Below are 15,250 nucleotides of genomic sequence, written 5' to 3'. Positions count from 1 at the left end.
CTCACACAGCTCCACTAGCTCTGTATTCATTTCAGGATCCTGTTCAGAATCCACCTCCTTGCATGAGATCAAGCCCTGGCCCATATCTGTGCACGGAGGGGACCATCCACTCATGGATTTTCTCCTCCTGCATGGAGGAGGGATGTCAGCAGTTTCTAGAAGGTGCTCTGTGAGTCCAAGATCTACCCTTGGATAAGGCAAGAAGACAGGCCAGGGTCACCACTGTCTGGACCATCAATTTGCCTTCTTGAAGGCCTGGCAAACTCCTTCCCTAAGAAGGCCACAAAACCACAGAGATTTAACTTACCTTTTTTCCCTCCCATGGTTTCTCTGTAGGTGATGGGCCCAGATACACATCATGCACATGTCACACACATTGTCTTGTTGTGAGCATTTAATGTCATTATCTAAAATATGGCAATGGGGTCATTGTCTTTTAGTTCAATGATGCATAAATAGATTAAGGAAGCTAAATCTCTTGCACAGCTGAGACTGCCAATGCTAAAAGAATCCAGGTTATTTGTTCCTAATTCTTCATCTGAAATTTCTTTTCCCGGCACTTTAAGATTCTTTCTAAAAATGATATTTTCTTTGATTAGGACTAGGCTACAGAGAAGCTTTAGGACATATAGACTTCTATGCCAATGGAGGAACCGACCAGCCCGGCTGTCCACAAACAATATTTTCTGGTAATGAAATACACTTTGCATTGGGAAAACTAGGACAAAATATTTTCAACAAATCACCCAAAGAAGTGTGAGGGAAACACTCACTGACAGTAAAAAAAATCCACAACCAACTTTTTGAAAAACAACCCAAAAGTCAGATCCCCAGCTGCTGTATATTGGGGGGTCGCTACACTGAAGTCCAGGGAGCCACGCTGATTTGCACCAGAGGAGGATCTGACCCATAACTTTTTGCTGTTTCATCCTGGATTTTCTGCTCTCTTCCAAGTGAGCGAATGAGATCAAATTTTGCTGTGGAGCAAATTTGCATGCATAAATTCAGTGAGCAAGTTTACCCCCAAGAACTTGTAGAAATGTTTAGAAGATGTGGGATTTTTTATTTAAAAAAAAAAAAAAGCAAATTCAGTGTGAAAGCACAAGTGTTACCAGTAATGAGTCCCCAGAACCAGTGCAGAGAACAGTGTAAATGGAGAAGACAACACTTAGGCAATGATGCATGTCTTGGCAATGACAGACATTTTGGCACTCAGGAGACCTGTGATCTGTTCCTGCCACTGAGCTAGTATGTGACCGTGAGCAAGTCGCTTCCCCTTTGTGTGCCTCTGGTTCCCTTCCCGCCCTTTGTCTAGTCTCTTCTATTGTATAAACTCTTCAGAGAGGTACTGGCTCTTGCTGTGTTTAGTCAGGCACTAAAAAAATATAAAACTTGTGTATTTTAAACAAAAATTTAAATTCTACAGAAAACACTGAAATTTGCAGCAAACCCATACATTTGAGACCAATAGCAATGTTTTTGCAGTGTAAATTTCCACTTGCCCTGGTTAGGCATTGATATCATGTCCATAAAACCATGTGTCTAAACTGTGAGACAGCAATTTGAGGCTTTAGCTCCTGGCAGTGAGGACATCTAGAGTCACCCATTGAAGAGAGGGAAAAAATGCAGCATGTGTGCTGGGGAAAGATGCCAAGCCCTGCACTATTATACATCGGGCAACAACCTTACTAAGGAGTCATGGTCCATGGAAACATTTTTCAAAGGACTTTTATGGTGGGCTGAAGCTTGTTTTGCTTCAGAGGTGCAGATCTCTTATGTTGCTTAGTGTAGCCATCATTGCCCTTTTCTGTAATGCTCTGTGGCATTTTTCAAGGGTAGCACACACAGGAATTTAGCTTTGCCCTGGCTATTCTCACACATCCTGAGTCCCTCTCCTGCTGTTTGTAGGTCTTTAACAGAACTTCCTTACAGTTCCTGTGAGGTCACCAGCATGCCAAATTGGAGAGGTGGGCATTTTGAGGCAGGTTTTAGTACACTGCTGTGCGTTTCAGCACAGACCATGGAATCAGTTGCTTCTGTAAGAGCTTTTATCAGGAATGACAAGAGCTTATGCAAAAGGAATGCACCACCTAAGTGACAACCCCAGCTAAGAACCGGGTGGCTAATTCATGAGGTGGAGTAGAATCCATAGTTGTGCATACCAGCAGTGGCTCTGCAGTGCTAACCATAGGCTAGTCTTCTTTTAGTCTGGAGACAGGTATGACTTGAAGGTACATATGAAGCAGACAGTGTATGGTGAGTATGAAGGTGCCATTTTACAGTGTTTTTAAACATACCCATACTTTTGGGCCTGGTCTCATGAAAGTCCATTGTGGTTAGATTACTTGAGGCACTGTTTAGATTCTAAGCCCCTGTTCATTGGTAGGAACAGGTATGTCCCGGTTGACAGCCCAGAAGCAGTGGGCACAATCAGTGTCTCTGGCCCAGAAGCAGTGGGGGATAATCTATGTCCAGCCCAGAAGCAGTGTGGAGCGCTTAGGGTCTCCTTCCATCTGATTTATAGTGCGAGTTGCACAAGCTGCGCTGGCTCAGAGTTTCTTGCTTTACAGGATGTGCAGCTCTACATCAAGTTGCTGGACATGATTTAACGTGACCCTGTGAACATCTCTTGTGTTAAGAATGGACAGTGATACTGTCACAACAACAGGGTGCTTGCTGTTTTGCTGTTGCACTAACATTTTGCCTGCCTTACACAGATTTCTAATGAAATATCCCTTTTCTTTGTGTCAACAAGGATCACAGTATTTTAAATGTGACCATCAGAGGTCTGTTTTCCTGTTCCTGTCATCCTTGAAAGAGAGCTGCAACATCACTGCATACCCCTGTAATACATACAGAGATTACAGGAACAGCAAGTGTGCCAGCTGTGAGGCTTTCCAGCCCATGCCATGCCCCGTCCTGGGTAAGGATGATGCAGTGTCCAATGTGGATAAAAGCTGTGTATTGGAGATGGTTTTTAACAATCCAAGGGACTCATACTGCTGCCTGTCACACTGTACCCTATGTTATGCCATGTAACCTGTAACAAACATTCTGGTACATGTTGCCAAAGGACTCATGGGGCAGAGCTGTTTGCAGAGTCCCTTAACACATACAGCCTTTGTTTCCTTCTGCGGGTGGGTGGGTGGGTGAGATGACACCATTTCACATCTGGAAAGGTAGGTATAAATCCTAGCTTACGTTACAAGTGAAAATGGATTTGGATGCTTCATTTAGCCTTTGTACATTCACATCACAGTTACTGCACAGATCAGCACTCACAGGAGACCGAACAGCCAAATCAAGAACTTGTAGATTTTTCTGGGGGGCAGAGCAGAATTCACATACTTTTGGGGAGCTGAATGGGGATAAGCACATGCTCCTGCTAAGTGCTGAGTGCTTCCAAGAGGTGTTCAGTATCTTAAACCCTTACTGACTTCAACAGGAGCTGCTGAATCCTCTCCACTTTTGAAAATCAGATCACTTGTTTTACTTGTCCAAATATACATTTAGGAGTGTAACTTTAGGCTCTCATGTTTGGAAACCCTGGCTCTAGAAAATATACTTGAGCTCCTGGAAATAAACTTCCAAAGTAAGGGAGATTATTGTTCTATTGAGCAACACTTTGTCTTGACAAGAGACAGCAGATATTAAAAAAGGATGGCTCTTAAAATATGGGATGGACAGAAAACAGCCATATTTAGGCCTCATTCCTGTGAGCACTAACACATGGGCTTAGCTTACTCACATAAGTATACAGAGTATTAGGGATTTTGTCTATGCTGTGTTTTATCAGTAACTATTTGCAATATTCACCTTGTGGCTGAAAAGCAATTTGGTATAAATCAAGCACTAACTTGATTTCTTTTCAGTCATTTGGTCTTGTACAGTCACCTAATGCTGAATTTTCACACTGTGGTCTACAGGTTATTATGCTGACAAGTGGAAAAGCTATTTAATACTAAAGAATCCTCCCGTGACTAAAGTGTTTTTTGATACATCAGACGAAGAACCATTCTGCCGTGAGTGATTAACATTCCTTCAACTTTGCATTGAGGACTCTCTCTGTCAGCAACAGCACTTACATCGAATTCAGAACAGTCAGTTAGCTGTCATTGCATTTCACAGCTTGTAGCTGATGGATAAAATGCATTTCAATTTGCAATGATAGCACTCTGCCCCAAAAGGGCAGATACACTTGGCACAGTGACAAAACAATCTTTCCCTATCAGCTCCGTAGAGACACACAGGAACAGACCAGTTTCTCTTTTAGAACTAGTAAATTTGGTGATATGTGAATAAAGCCTAGGAAAAAACAGTAACTGTCTTGGGGTCTAATCTTACTACCATTGAAGTCAATGGCATACCTCTCAGTGAGTTTAACTGTGTAAGATTGAACTGTTAACCCTTAAAGGTGACCTGCAAAGAAAAAACAATAGATATTTATCAGCTTTATGATGGATGATGAAGCAGTGACAAGTGTTTGGGTTTTCTGTTTTTTTAACTTTATCTGCTTGGGTTTTTTTCCCCATGAGAAATTCAGGTTCTGTGTAGGCTGGAAGGTTCCAGGGTGACTGGAGAGTAGGGAAATGGTGACATCACAAGAATCCAGGAAGTAGAACTGGAGCAAACTGGAGAAAGGAAGGGGTTTTCAATTAAACCATTTCAAACTCTGTTTGCTTTAACACTCGTGTAACTCAATTGTTGATTGCCACTGTGGCTAACAGAGGATTCAGCACTCCCAGCTCTTCAGAGTGCTAGAGTTCACAATAAACATCGGGGAGATCTCCAGCAAAGCCAGGGAGACCACACTAGACATTTCTAAGGTAAATCCCTTTCAGGTCTTCTTAATCCATCATACACAAATACAAATGAGCACAAGCCCAACTTTCCAAAACTCCTTTGCAGGTCACCCTTGAAGGCTCTCTGTAAAACGCAGTTTTGCTCTGACAGTGACTCTGTACAATGACACGGTGGTGCCCCATGTTTATTGGCAAGTCAAATTATGTGAATGTGGAGCATGTGGGAAGAGGACAAAAGGAGCTTCCACCCAGAGCTGACACAACCCAAACAAAGGCCAAGTGCAATTGGTGTTCTCTCCCCTGCTCCTGCCTCAAACCATGGGAAGGAAGTGGGCTGCAGAGGAGCAGGCTCCATCCCATAAGGATGTAGTAGGCACCCTCCCTCACTCTGCCAAGAAGCTCAAAGAGGCAGGGTGTGTTCCCCTGGGGCAGTGCAGCTCTTAAAGGGTCAATATAACCCTCAGTGACTTCTGGAGCAAATATGCTCAGTGTAAGAATACCAAGATGTTTTGTCCAACTGCCAGTCCTGCTAGGGATTGGAGAGTCTTTCATTCTCTTGCCTCATCACTGGGAAAGGCTCTGCCAGCCAGACTCTGAGCTCAGCTAAATCTGCACAATTCTCATTGTCTTCAGAGTTGCTCTGCTGTGACTGGGGGCAGGAGGTGGTCCTGATGCCGCTGCTTAGCTAACAGATGTGATCTGTGAGCTGGAAGAGAATCATGCTCACTGTCCTAGAGCTAGGGGGACTCTTAGTTTTAATGGGATTAAAAAGTAGCAAAAACCTATTTTAGCCCCTAAAACAAGCAAGTCGGACAGCAAACATGCACAAGGGAAAGTCTGCAGAGTGAAAAGGTGCCTTTATAGGGAGACACATTTCAGAGCAGAATCAGGCTTTAAACAGATACAAAAAATTCAAGTTTGTTTCCATAAAGAACAAGGAAAAAACACCTGGCAACCTCAAAAACAAGAGAGAGAAACTGTGGGGTACACAGGCAGGAACTGGGAAAAGACACCATGTAGAGATACAAAGGGGACTGATCTGGGCAGGAGGAAGCACACGCACAGGGCTGGACAGAAGGGATAGCGGGCGGAGAGAGACTGGAGCAAGCAGGAGCAAGGATAAATTAGTTGAGAAGAAGCTGGCACAAAGGAGAGAGGCTTCACTGGGCAGGAGTGATAGGACTGAGGAAAGGGTGTTCTGGAAACAAAGAAAGAGTGAGTGGATGAGAAGAAATCAAGGAGCAGAGAGAAAAGGACTGAGCAGAAGGGTGAAAAACCTGGAAATCGTAGGAAAGAAAAGGAAGGGAATAATTTAAGCAGGAAGGTGAAAGATCTGTCATCATCCTCATGGCAAATCCCAACAGGATGTAACCTCCTTGCAGACTGAGCATCAACTGGATCACTCTCTGACGAGGTCCTGAAGGCATTCTGACAGCAATAGACATAGACTGAACATCCAGCCAATCTCACTGCGCCACTGAAATGTTTGGTGACCACATGATCCCCAGCCATGTAAGCAGCATTCATTGGTAAACATGCTTTGTAATTCATTGGTCTTCCATCCTAATAATATGTCCATACCAAGAAAGCAATAAACCAAAACAGCACTGATAGAGGCATTTGCTGGGTTCAGCTATGAATATCCTCACTGCTGATCTATTCCTCCCATTTAATATGGAGCAGCTGACGAAGATGACAATAAATGAAAATGTAACCACCATTTGTCAGCCTTCCTCAGCACCCATGTTTCACTGCCATACAATAGAGTGGGTAAAACCATGGTCCTATAGATCTGCAGCTTCCTAGCAAGATTGATGTCCCAATGTCTTCACTGAGGCTGTTGAACGGCCCGAAACATGGCTCTCTCGCACAGTCTGTGATGCTTCCCAAGTATTTGACAGTCACCACCTGCTTGAAGTCCCGTCCGAGCAGGTTAATATTGAGCTGGGTGTAATCTGGAGTTGGACGCTGCATGATGGTCAGCAAGTTGGTTTAATCCAGATAAATAGCCAGACCAATGCTCGCTGCTTCTTGCCCAACCAGATCAGCCATCAGCTGCAGTGATTCACCACACTGAGCCAGCAATGTCATTGGCATATTCGAGATCTCAAAGCAGAATGGTGTTCAGCGCAACACCAAAAGGCACATCCTCACGTTTATCCATCAATCAGTACCAATACTGAACAACAATGGTGACAGGATGCAGCTTTGTTGAACTCCCATGGAGATAGGAACCATACCATGTATCTGCCATGGACTTGAACGCAGCTTTCCATTCCATTATAGAGTTTTTCTTTCAATGACACTATCTTCCCAGGGATGCTGAGTCACGTCATCAGATCCCATAAGCTTACCTGATGCACTGAATCAGAGGCATGACGGAAGTCTATAAAAACTGCTGCACACAGCTTATTAAATTCAGCCATCTCCTCCAAAAGCTGCCTTAAGGTAAAGATCTGGTTGACAGTGGAATGAGCAGGTCTAGAGCAACACTGAGTATCCCAGCCTTTGCCACAAAGTGCGTTAGTGATTCAAGACATTAACATGGAATTGAAGACTCCCTCTGGGGGACAGCATAATACCTCTGTAGTTGCTACATTCTGCCTTATTGCCCTTTTTGAACAGAGGCAAAATAACCACCTTCTTCAAATCATCAGGGATGATATTAGCGTGCCAGAGGGTCTGGAGGAGTCTATGCAGCATGGTACAATAATACTCTGACCTGTCTTCAACACCTCATGGGTGATGTTACAAACCCTGGTGCCTTTCCAGACTACAGCTTTTGGACAATAGACAGTCAACCTGTGGGACTTGTTGCCAGGGGATGCTATGAGGGCCAAAACTGTAACGGGATTCAAAAAAGAATGAGGTAAGTTCATTGATGACAGGTCCATCAATTCCTGTTAGCCAAGTTAGTCAGGGATGCAATCCCATGCTCTGGGTGTCTCTAAGCCTCTAATTGCCATAAAATGGGAGTGGATGACAGGGGATGGATCACTTGATGATTGCCTATTCTGGTCATTCCCTCTGATGCATCTGGCATTGGCCACTGTCGGAAGATAGGATACTGGGCTAGATGGACCATTGTACTGACCCAGTATGGCCGTTCTTATGACTGATTCAGATCTCATCTTGGTTGAAGAAAGGTTCTTAACTGGATCTTCCTGGCCCTCTTCAAATGGAAAAGGGAATGCAGGCAGCAGTCAATTGAGGAACATATTGAAATGATCTACCCATCGATGCAACAGATCTTGCATAGTGGCTAATGCTGCCATCTTGATTCTTTACTGGACAAGCTGGTGCCACCTTCCCCCACAAACACTGCAAAGGTGAAAAGACGGTGTGGAGATCATGCCTGATGGCAGCCTGTTCTACACTCGCTGCCTGAGTCGATCACCATGATTCCTTATTGTTCTTACAAAGTGACTTGATGATGTTCCAAAGCTGAACCCATTCAGCTTTTGCTTTCGCTCTTGACAAACATCTTTAAAGACTCAAATTGTAGTCTCACTTTTTTCTTAGTTGCGAATGAAGTGAGTGAGCATGTCCTCACTGATTCTTGGATGACATCTGAAGTGACGAGCCCCAGCACTGAGCTGGCAGCAGTTTGCACTGACAACTTGAAACAATACCATTCCTCATCAGGTGACAGGAAGTGAGACTTAAGTCTCTAATGCTTCAATGGCCTTATGCAGTTCAGAATAGATGACAGAACATAAGAACAGCCATACCGGATCAGACCAAAGGTCCATCTAGCCCAATATCCTGTTTCCTGACAGTGGCCAGTGCCAGGTGTTTTAGAGGGAATGAATAGAACAGGTAATCATCAAGTGATCCATCCTGTTGTCCATTCCCAGCTTCTGGCAAACAGAGGCTAGGTACACCATCCCTGCCCATCCTGGTTAATAGCCACTGATGGACCTATCCTCCAAGAATTTATCTAGTTCTTTTTTGATAGCTTAGTTGTAATAAGAGGTTTTAATTGAATTGGACTAATTTTGGCCCATTAACTGGCTGACATCAAAGTCAGAGGTGCACTTTTGCCAGCTAAAGCTGATGATCCAGTGTCAAGTCCGATGCCTCTGCAAACTCCTACATCTATGACTGCCAATGGTTGTTAACAAAGTCACAATCAATAAGAGTCCTAGAGAAACCATCTGGGCTGTACCATGTCTGCTTGTGAATCTTGTGGTGATGGAAAAATGAGTCAGTGATCATGTCGCTGGCAGCTGCAAATTCCAGCCATTGCTGCTCATTCCTATTATTTATTATTTGGATTACTATAGCACTTAGGATCCCCAATCATGGACAAGGATGTCATTGTGCTTGGTGCTGTACAAATACTGAATACCCAACTTCCCAAGTGAATTTGCCCAGGAGTCATTATCCTCTTCTACCAGGACATTAAAGGTGCCCAGGATCATCTCTTCCTGGGGTTTCATTTAAGACTATCTGCGGTTGCTTGTAAAAAAAATCTGCAGCCACATCATAGGTGTTGGTAGAACCATAGACTATGCTGATGGGAAGATGCCCACAGTTGGTATGGAATCACATGCTGATAAATCGCTCAATTAATCTCCTGCCAATCCTACAATGCCTATCAGGCATTAGGTAAAAGTACAATAGCCACACTTTGCTGGCGCAACCCATCAAGTTCTCAGCTTTCTTTTCACAGCTTCCTGGCCAGGGCACTTCACATAAAGCACAGATCTCAATTCAGGGTTTTTAACTGCTGGATGAAAAGGAGGATGTTAGCTGTTTCAAACAATGTTCAGGTGTTCCATGCTCCAGTTTTACATTTGCCATCAACACACAGAATGACAAGATGGCCCTTTTGCAAGGTTTCATTGGTCTTTTTTGTCTCAGCAGCAGAGAAACTCTTGGCCATTTTGGCTTCAAGGACAACTGACCAGGTTGTCCCAAGTAGTTGGATTCAGTATACATACTCTTGTGCTATGAATGTACCCACCCTAGAAGGTGGGGAAAAATCCTGAAGTGAATCAAAAAGAAAAGGGAGAGAAAAAGATATGAGAGCAGACAACAGATCTGTGGAAAATTTCATAAATTCCAATCCTGAAAGGGACCCTTGTGCTCATTTAGTCTGACCTCCTGTATAGCACAGGCTATATACAGAACTGCCTCAAAATGATTCCTAGAGCAAAGTGTAGAACAGCTAGAGACAGCATGCTTGGCTAGGCAGTGCAACAGCAGAGGAGATGGGCTAGAAGGAAGAAAGTGGCTAGTTGAGAGAGTCCAAGTAGACAAGGTGGGCAGTTCAAGAGCAGTAAAGGAAGTTCTGGAGAACTAAGGAAATCTACATCATGCAGAGGGGAAAGAATCCCATATGAAAAGAGCCATGTGGAAGGGTCAAGTGAGAGCCTGCTAGGAGACAGTAAACAGAGTAGAGTGGCAACAGAAAGGAAAAGGTCCACTGCAAGGAAATGCACAGTGAGAAATGGAGAAGAGTGATCATGTGAAGGGGCAAAGAAATGAAGCAAATGAGAAGGGGCTAGGAGATGACAAGCAAGAGGGAGACTGAAAGTTGAGAGTGAAAGGAAGCAACAGAAGCAAGACACAAATGTCAGATAAATGAGAGGAAAATGTGCTCCATCTGCAGCTCAGCTTCCAGCCCAAAGCACTTTGTCAGAAAAGGAAAGAAGTTGAATCTAACCGTGCTCTCCCTCTGCCTTGCAGTTCATCATTACTTGGTGGATATTATTATCTGGAACAAAACTGTTAGAAGAGGCTCCCTCATAATTAAACTAACAGATCAAGCTGGGAACACAGCAGAATCCACAATCAATCAGTAAGTCCTACTGGGTTCAAGATCCAAAACTCTTGGCAATTAATTTAGGCCAATCAACCCCTGGTGCTGGCAGGAAGCAAGCACACAGGATTTGGGGGTTGCTTGCACCTCATGGAATAAATCCCATGTAAGCAGGTGTAAATTAATCAAACTATGTGACTCCAGTGGAACTTTTCCAGTTTACACCAGTTGAGCATCTGGCCTTGAGAGTATAATCTCCAGAAATACTGCATTATTCTCAAGGGTGAAATGGTGATTCATGTGATTATGCAAATTTGTGAGACTAATCTAATCTTGCTACAGCCAGACATTTCCTGCATGACCAGTTTTTCAGTGACTCTTCAATGACTTGTCAAGGAAGTTCTAGCTGCATATTCCTTCAGCTTTGAGTCATATGCGGCTTATGCTGGATTTACTTGCATATCTAAAACTCTCTAGTGTTTCATGGTATGTACTCCATGCATTTCTAAGCATTTAATAACCCGCCAGGCACCATGCATGAAGGAACAAAGACATATTCAGGTGAAATTGTAAATACTTTTCACATAAACACTGGGTTTCATCTTGCTGACCTTCTCATAGCTCCTAAATATGCTAATAAAGCACATCAAATTGAATGCTAGACTCTGAAAATGTTGCACACTTCCAATTACATCTCCATGTTTACATTTGTAATGGAATTTGCCACCATAATCCACTAGTGGTGGAATAACAAAGCAGCATCTACATTTTTAAAAGACTTTTGATTACGGCAAAGTTAGTTAAAATACTACATTATACATTACTTATTCAGGATCCGTATCTTTAAATATCCATCCATATATAGAGAGACCTTCATGAAGTACGGTCACATGTGCATGTTTATTACTGTTGCACTGAAAGGTTGCTGGTATTTGCTTCAGGTTGGGGGGCTGTCTGTAAGCAAGGACTGGCCTGTCTCTCAAGATCTGTGAGAGTGATGGGTCGTCCTTCAGGATAGGTTGTAGATCCTTGATGATGTGTTGAAGAGGTTTTAGTTGGGGGCTGAAGGTGATGGCTAGTGGCGTTCTGTTATTTTCTTTGTTGGGCCTGTCCTGTAGTAGGTAACTTCTACAGCCACGCTCTACGATACAACCACATTTGCTCCAACCCCTCAGACAGAGACAAACACCTACAAGATCTCTATCAAGCATTCTTACAACTACAGTACCCACCTGCTGAAGTGAAGAAACAGACTGACAGAGCCAGAAGAGTACCCAGAAGTCACCTACTACAGGACAGGCCCAACGAAGAAAATAACAGAACGCCACTAGCCATCACCTTCAGCCCCCAACTAAAACCCCTTCAACACATCATCAAGGATCTACAACCTATCCTGAAGGACGACCCATCACTCTCACAGATCTTGGGAGACAGGCCAGTTCTTGCTTACAGACAGCCCCCCAACCTGAAGCAAATACTCACCAGCAACCACACACCACACAACAGAACCACTAACCCAGGAACCTATCCTTGCAACAAAGCCCGTTACCAACTGTGTCCACATATCTATTCAGGGGACACCATCATAGGGCCTAATCACATCAGCCACACTATCAGAGGCTTGTTCACCTGCACATCTACCAATGTGATATATGCCATCATGTGCCAGCAATGCCTCTCTGCCATGTATATTGGTCAAACTGGACAGTCTCTACGTAAAAGAATAAATGGACACAAATCAGACATCAAGAATTATAACATTCAAAAACCAGCTGGAGAACACTTCAATCTCTTTGGTCACTCAATTACAGACCTAAAAGTGGCAATTCTTCAACAAAAAAACTTCAAAAACAGACTCCAACGAGAGACTGCTGAATTGGAATTAATTTGCAAACTGGATACAATTAACTTAGACTTGAATAGAAACTGGGAGTGGATGGGTAATTACACAAAGTAAAACTATTTCCCCATGTTTAATCCTCCCCCATCCCCCACTGTTCCTCAGACGTTCTTGTCAACTGCTGGAAATGGCCCACCTTGATTATCACTACAAAAGGTTTTCCCCCTGCCCCCTGCTCTCCTGCTGGTAATAGCTCACCTTAAGTGATCACTCTGGTTACAGTAAAAAGAAAAGGAGTACTTGTGGCACCTTAGAGACTAACCAATTTATTTGAGCATGAGCTTTCGTGAGCTACAGCTCACTTCAAAGTGAGCTGTAGCTCACGAAAGCTCATGCTCAAATAAATTGGTTAGTCTCTAAGGTGCCACAAGTACTCCTTTTCTTTTTGCGAATACAGACTAACACGGCTGTTACTCTGGTTACAGTGTGTATGGTAACACTCATTGTTTCATGTTCTCTGTGTATATAAATCTCCCCACTGTATTTTCCTCTGAATGCATCTGATGAAGTGAGCTGTAGCTCACGAAAGCTTATGCTCAAATAAATTTGTTAGTCTCTAAGATGCCACAAGTACTCCTTTACTTTTAACATAGAATTTTGTATTTAGCATATGTTATACAGTATACATGGCTGCCTAAATGAACATATAGGTCCATATAAAAGGCAGTGTTTGAACCATGATTGGATTTAATCTATGACTTTGAGTTCAGGTTGAAGGCAGAATCAGAGCTCAGATTCTATTTTGGGGTCAGATTCAACAACACCAAAATCTTGTGAGCTGTTCTAACTAGATTTCAGTCTACGGTGTCAGAAATCAAATGATTTCCCAAGATATCCACCCTCTTGAATGATAAAAATCATACCCTTCTCATGAGATTTTTCCCACCTCTGAACAAGACCAGAAAAGTAGATGCCTTGGGGGTTTGGTGGGGACTGGGTACCAAAATCATAAGAACAGGTTTGGATCTGAGAATCTGAATTGATAGCCCACTCTCAGAAAAATCAGCAGGAATTCAAGAGCCTGGCACTTCTCCATAACCTCCATTGTGAATATTACACGGAATCTAGTCAAAATGTGATTTGCTTCTTAGTGAGTATATTCTAAATTGTCTGCTTTCTGTTTAGTGAAGTTGCAACTTTTCAACAATACAACCAAACTAGTGTGCTAGCTGGATTTGACCAGGATTTTGAAAAAATTGCAAGAATTTCCTTGGCATTTTCCACAGGGTCTGTAATAGGCCCAAAGCACAAACTCAGGATTCTTCAAATGAGGTTAAGGTCAATTACAAATCCAGAAAGGTAAGTGGATGATTACTAACAATCTCCATACTGGCAAATTAGATGGTTTTAAATGTTTCATGTGGATTACTGGGCTGATTGAGGCCAGAAGAATTACATTTAGACCACATAGTCTAATTACCGTACATATATTTTGGGGTCAAATTCTGCCCTCAAATTTATACATACAATTCCCATTGTAGTCACTGAGAATTTTGTATCTATGCTTGAAGACAGAATTTGGTTTATTGTCTCTAAAATGTGTAATCTGGGATCTCAATGTACAGTTTTATTCAGGCAAAATTTGCATTGATTAAAAGGAGATTTAAATAAGGGCCTTGGAAAGAAGTACAGGCCCTTTATGCAGTTACAAGGATGTTGCCTACGGCTCAATACTATACTGAAAATAAATGTGATGCAAGTAAATACAAACGTTCAGCATATAGAGGCTGACGAGTTTTCTTGTCTTTGGGACAGTCTGTGTGAAATTTCTTGAGCAACAGGCCATGGATCATCTACTTGTGTTAAAAATAAGGTTTATTAACAATAGAGAGAAAATGGTAGCAAAATAAAAGGAATGAACTGCATATTTAGATTTCTCATAAATTCTGCTAGATCAGGCACTTTGGGCTTCGCTACAGAATAATAAAAGGAAAATTTATTCTGTTCCTAGTAAGCCAGGTCTCTTCTCTCCAACCCTCTCTTGCGACACCTCTTCATTTCTGTGTCTCAGATCTCCTCACTCCCTGCTTTTCAAGTTCCAGGTCCATATCCAGTCCTTTGATATATCTGGTTTTCATGAGCCTCTCACCCAAGCTGTCACCTAGGAGATAGCAGCAGACTGACCCCCGTCTGCATTGACTTCATCCTCTGGAAAAGTCTTTTCTAAGGAGAAAGTGGCTATCACTTTCTTTTATCATTAAGAGAGGCAAGAGACTTTTCCAGTGCAGAATGTCACAAAAAATCTGGTTTAAATATTCCTGTGATCCACAGCATAGGCAGGAAGCAACCCCACCTCACCTACCAGCCCCTCTTTTCCGCCTAAGCATACTACAGACAACTCATTCTATACAAATCCCTAAAGTGCTATAAGAGGACATGTGAACAAAGAAAAGAGGGTAGCTTGTTTTTATATCAATGGCTTCTTTTGTTTATTTATTCTCTTTATGCAGGCCACATCTGTGCAGATATGACCTTGTACTGCTGGAAAACACTGAAATAATCTTCAAACCTATTCCATGTGAAAACATGTAAACTTGAGCCAAGAAAGACTCAGCTGTATGCCATGTTATACTGACAACAGCACACATTTCACATACTGTGGGGAAATGGCAGGGGGGAAAAAAGGACTAATTTTCAAGTGTCTTCACATCTTGTCATCTGTGGATGTCAAACTATAGTGCAATTCCTCATGCTCTCCAGGTGTCCTGCTGCCCATGCAGTGACTCTCAAATCATTTATGGTGGTGGTATTAAAAAAAAAATGTTTTAGATTCACAAGGCC

At 42.8% G+C, this 15,250-nt stretch overlaps 1 protein-coding gene across 1 annotated transcript in view; it reads left to right on the top strand.

The window, feature by feature from the left end:
* Positions 1 to 15,001, top strand: part of LIPH (lipase H) — a 28,042-nt gene extending 13,041 nt beyond the window's left edge. Inside the window, exons 5-10 of the mRNA XM_073358905.1 lie at positions 600 to 689; positions 2,756 to 2,923; positions 3,927 to 4,022; positions 10,497 to 10,608; positions 13,595 to 13,768; positions 14,920 to 15,001. Of these exons, the coding sequence (XP_073215006.1) occupies positions 600 to 689; positions 2,756 to 2,923; positions 3,927 to 4,022; positions 10,497 to 10,608; positions 13,595 to 13,768; positions 14,920 to 15,001 (722 nt within the window). The remainder of the gene's footprint in view (positions 1 to 599; positions 690 to 2,755; positions 2,924 to 3,926; positions 4,023 to 10,496; positions 10,609 to 13,594; positions 13,769 to 14,919) is intronic.
* The last annotated feature ends 249 nt before the right edge of the window (positions 15,002 to 15,250 follow it).

This window comes from Lepidochelys kempii, chromosome 9 (genome assembly GCF_965140265.1).
Source record: "Lepidochelys kempii isolate rLepKem1 chromosome 9, rLepKem1.hap2, whole genome shotgun sequence".
Classification (NCBI taxonomy): domain Eukaryota; kingdom Metazoa; phylum Chordata; order Testudines; family Cheloniidae; genus Lepidochelys; species Lepidochelys kempii.
Note: the sequence above shows the minus strand (reverse complement) of the source record. Positions and strands in the feature narration are given on the sequence as shown.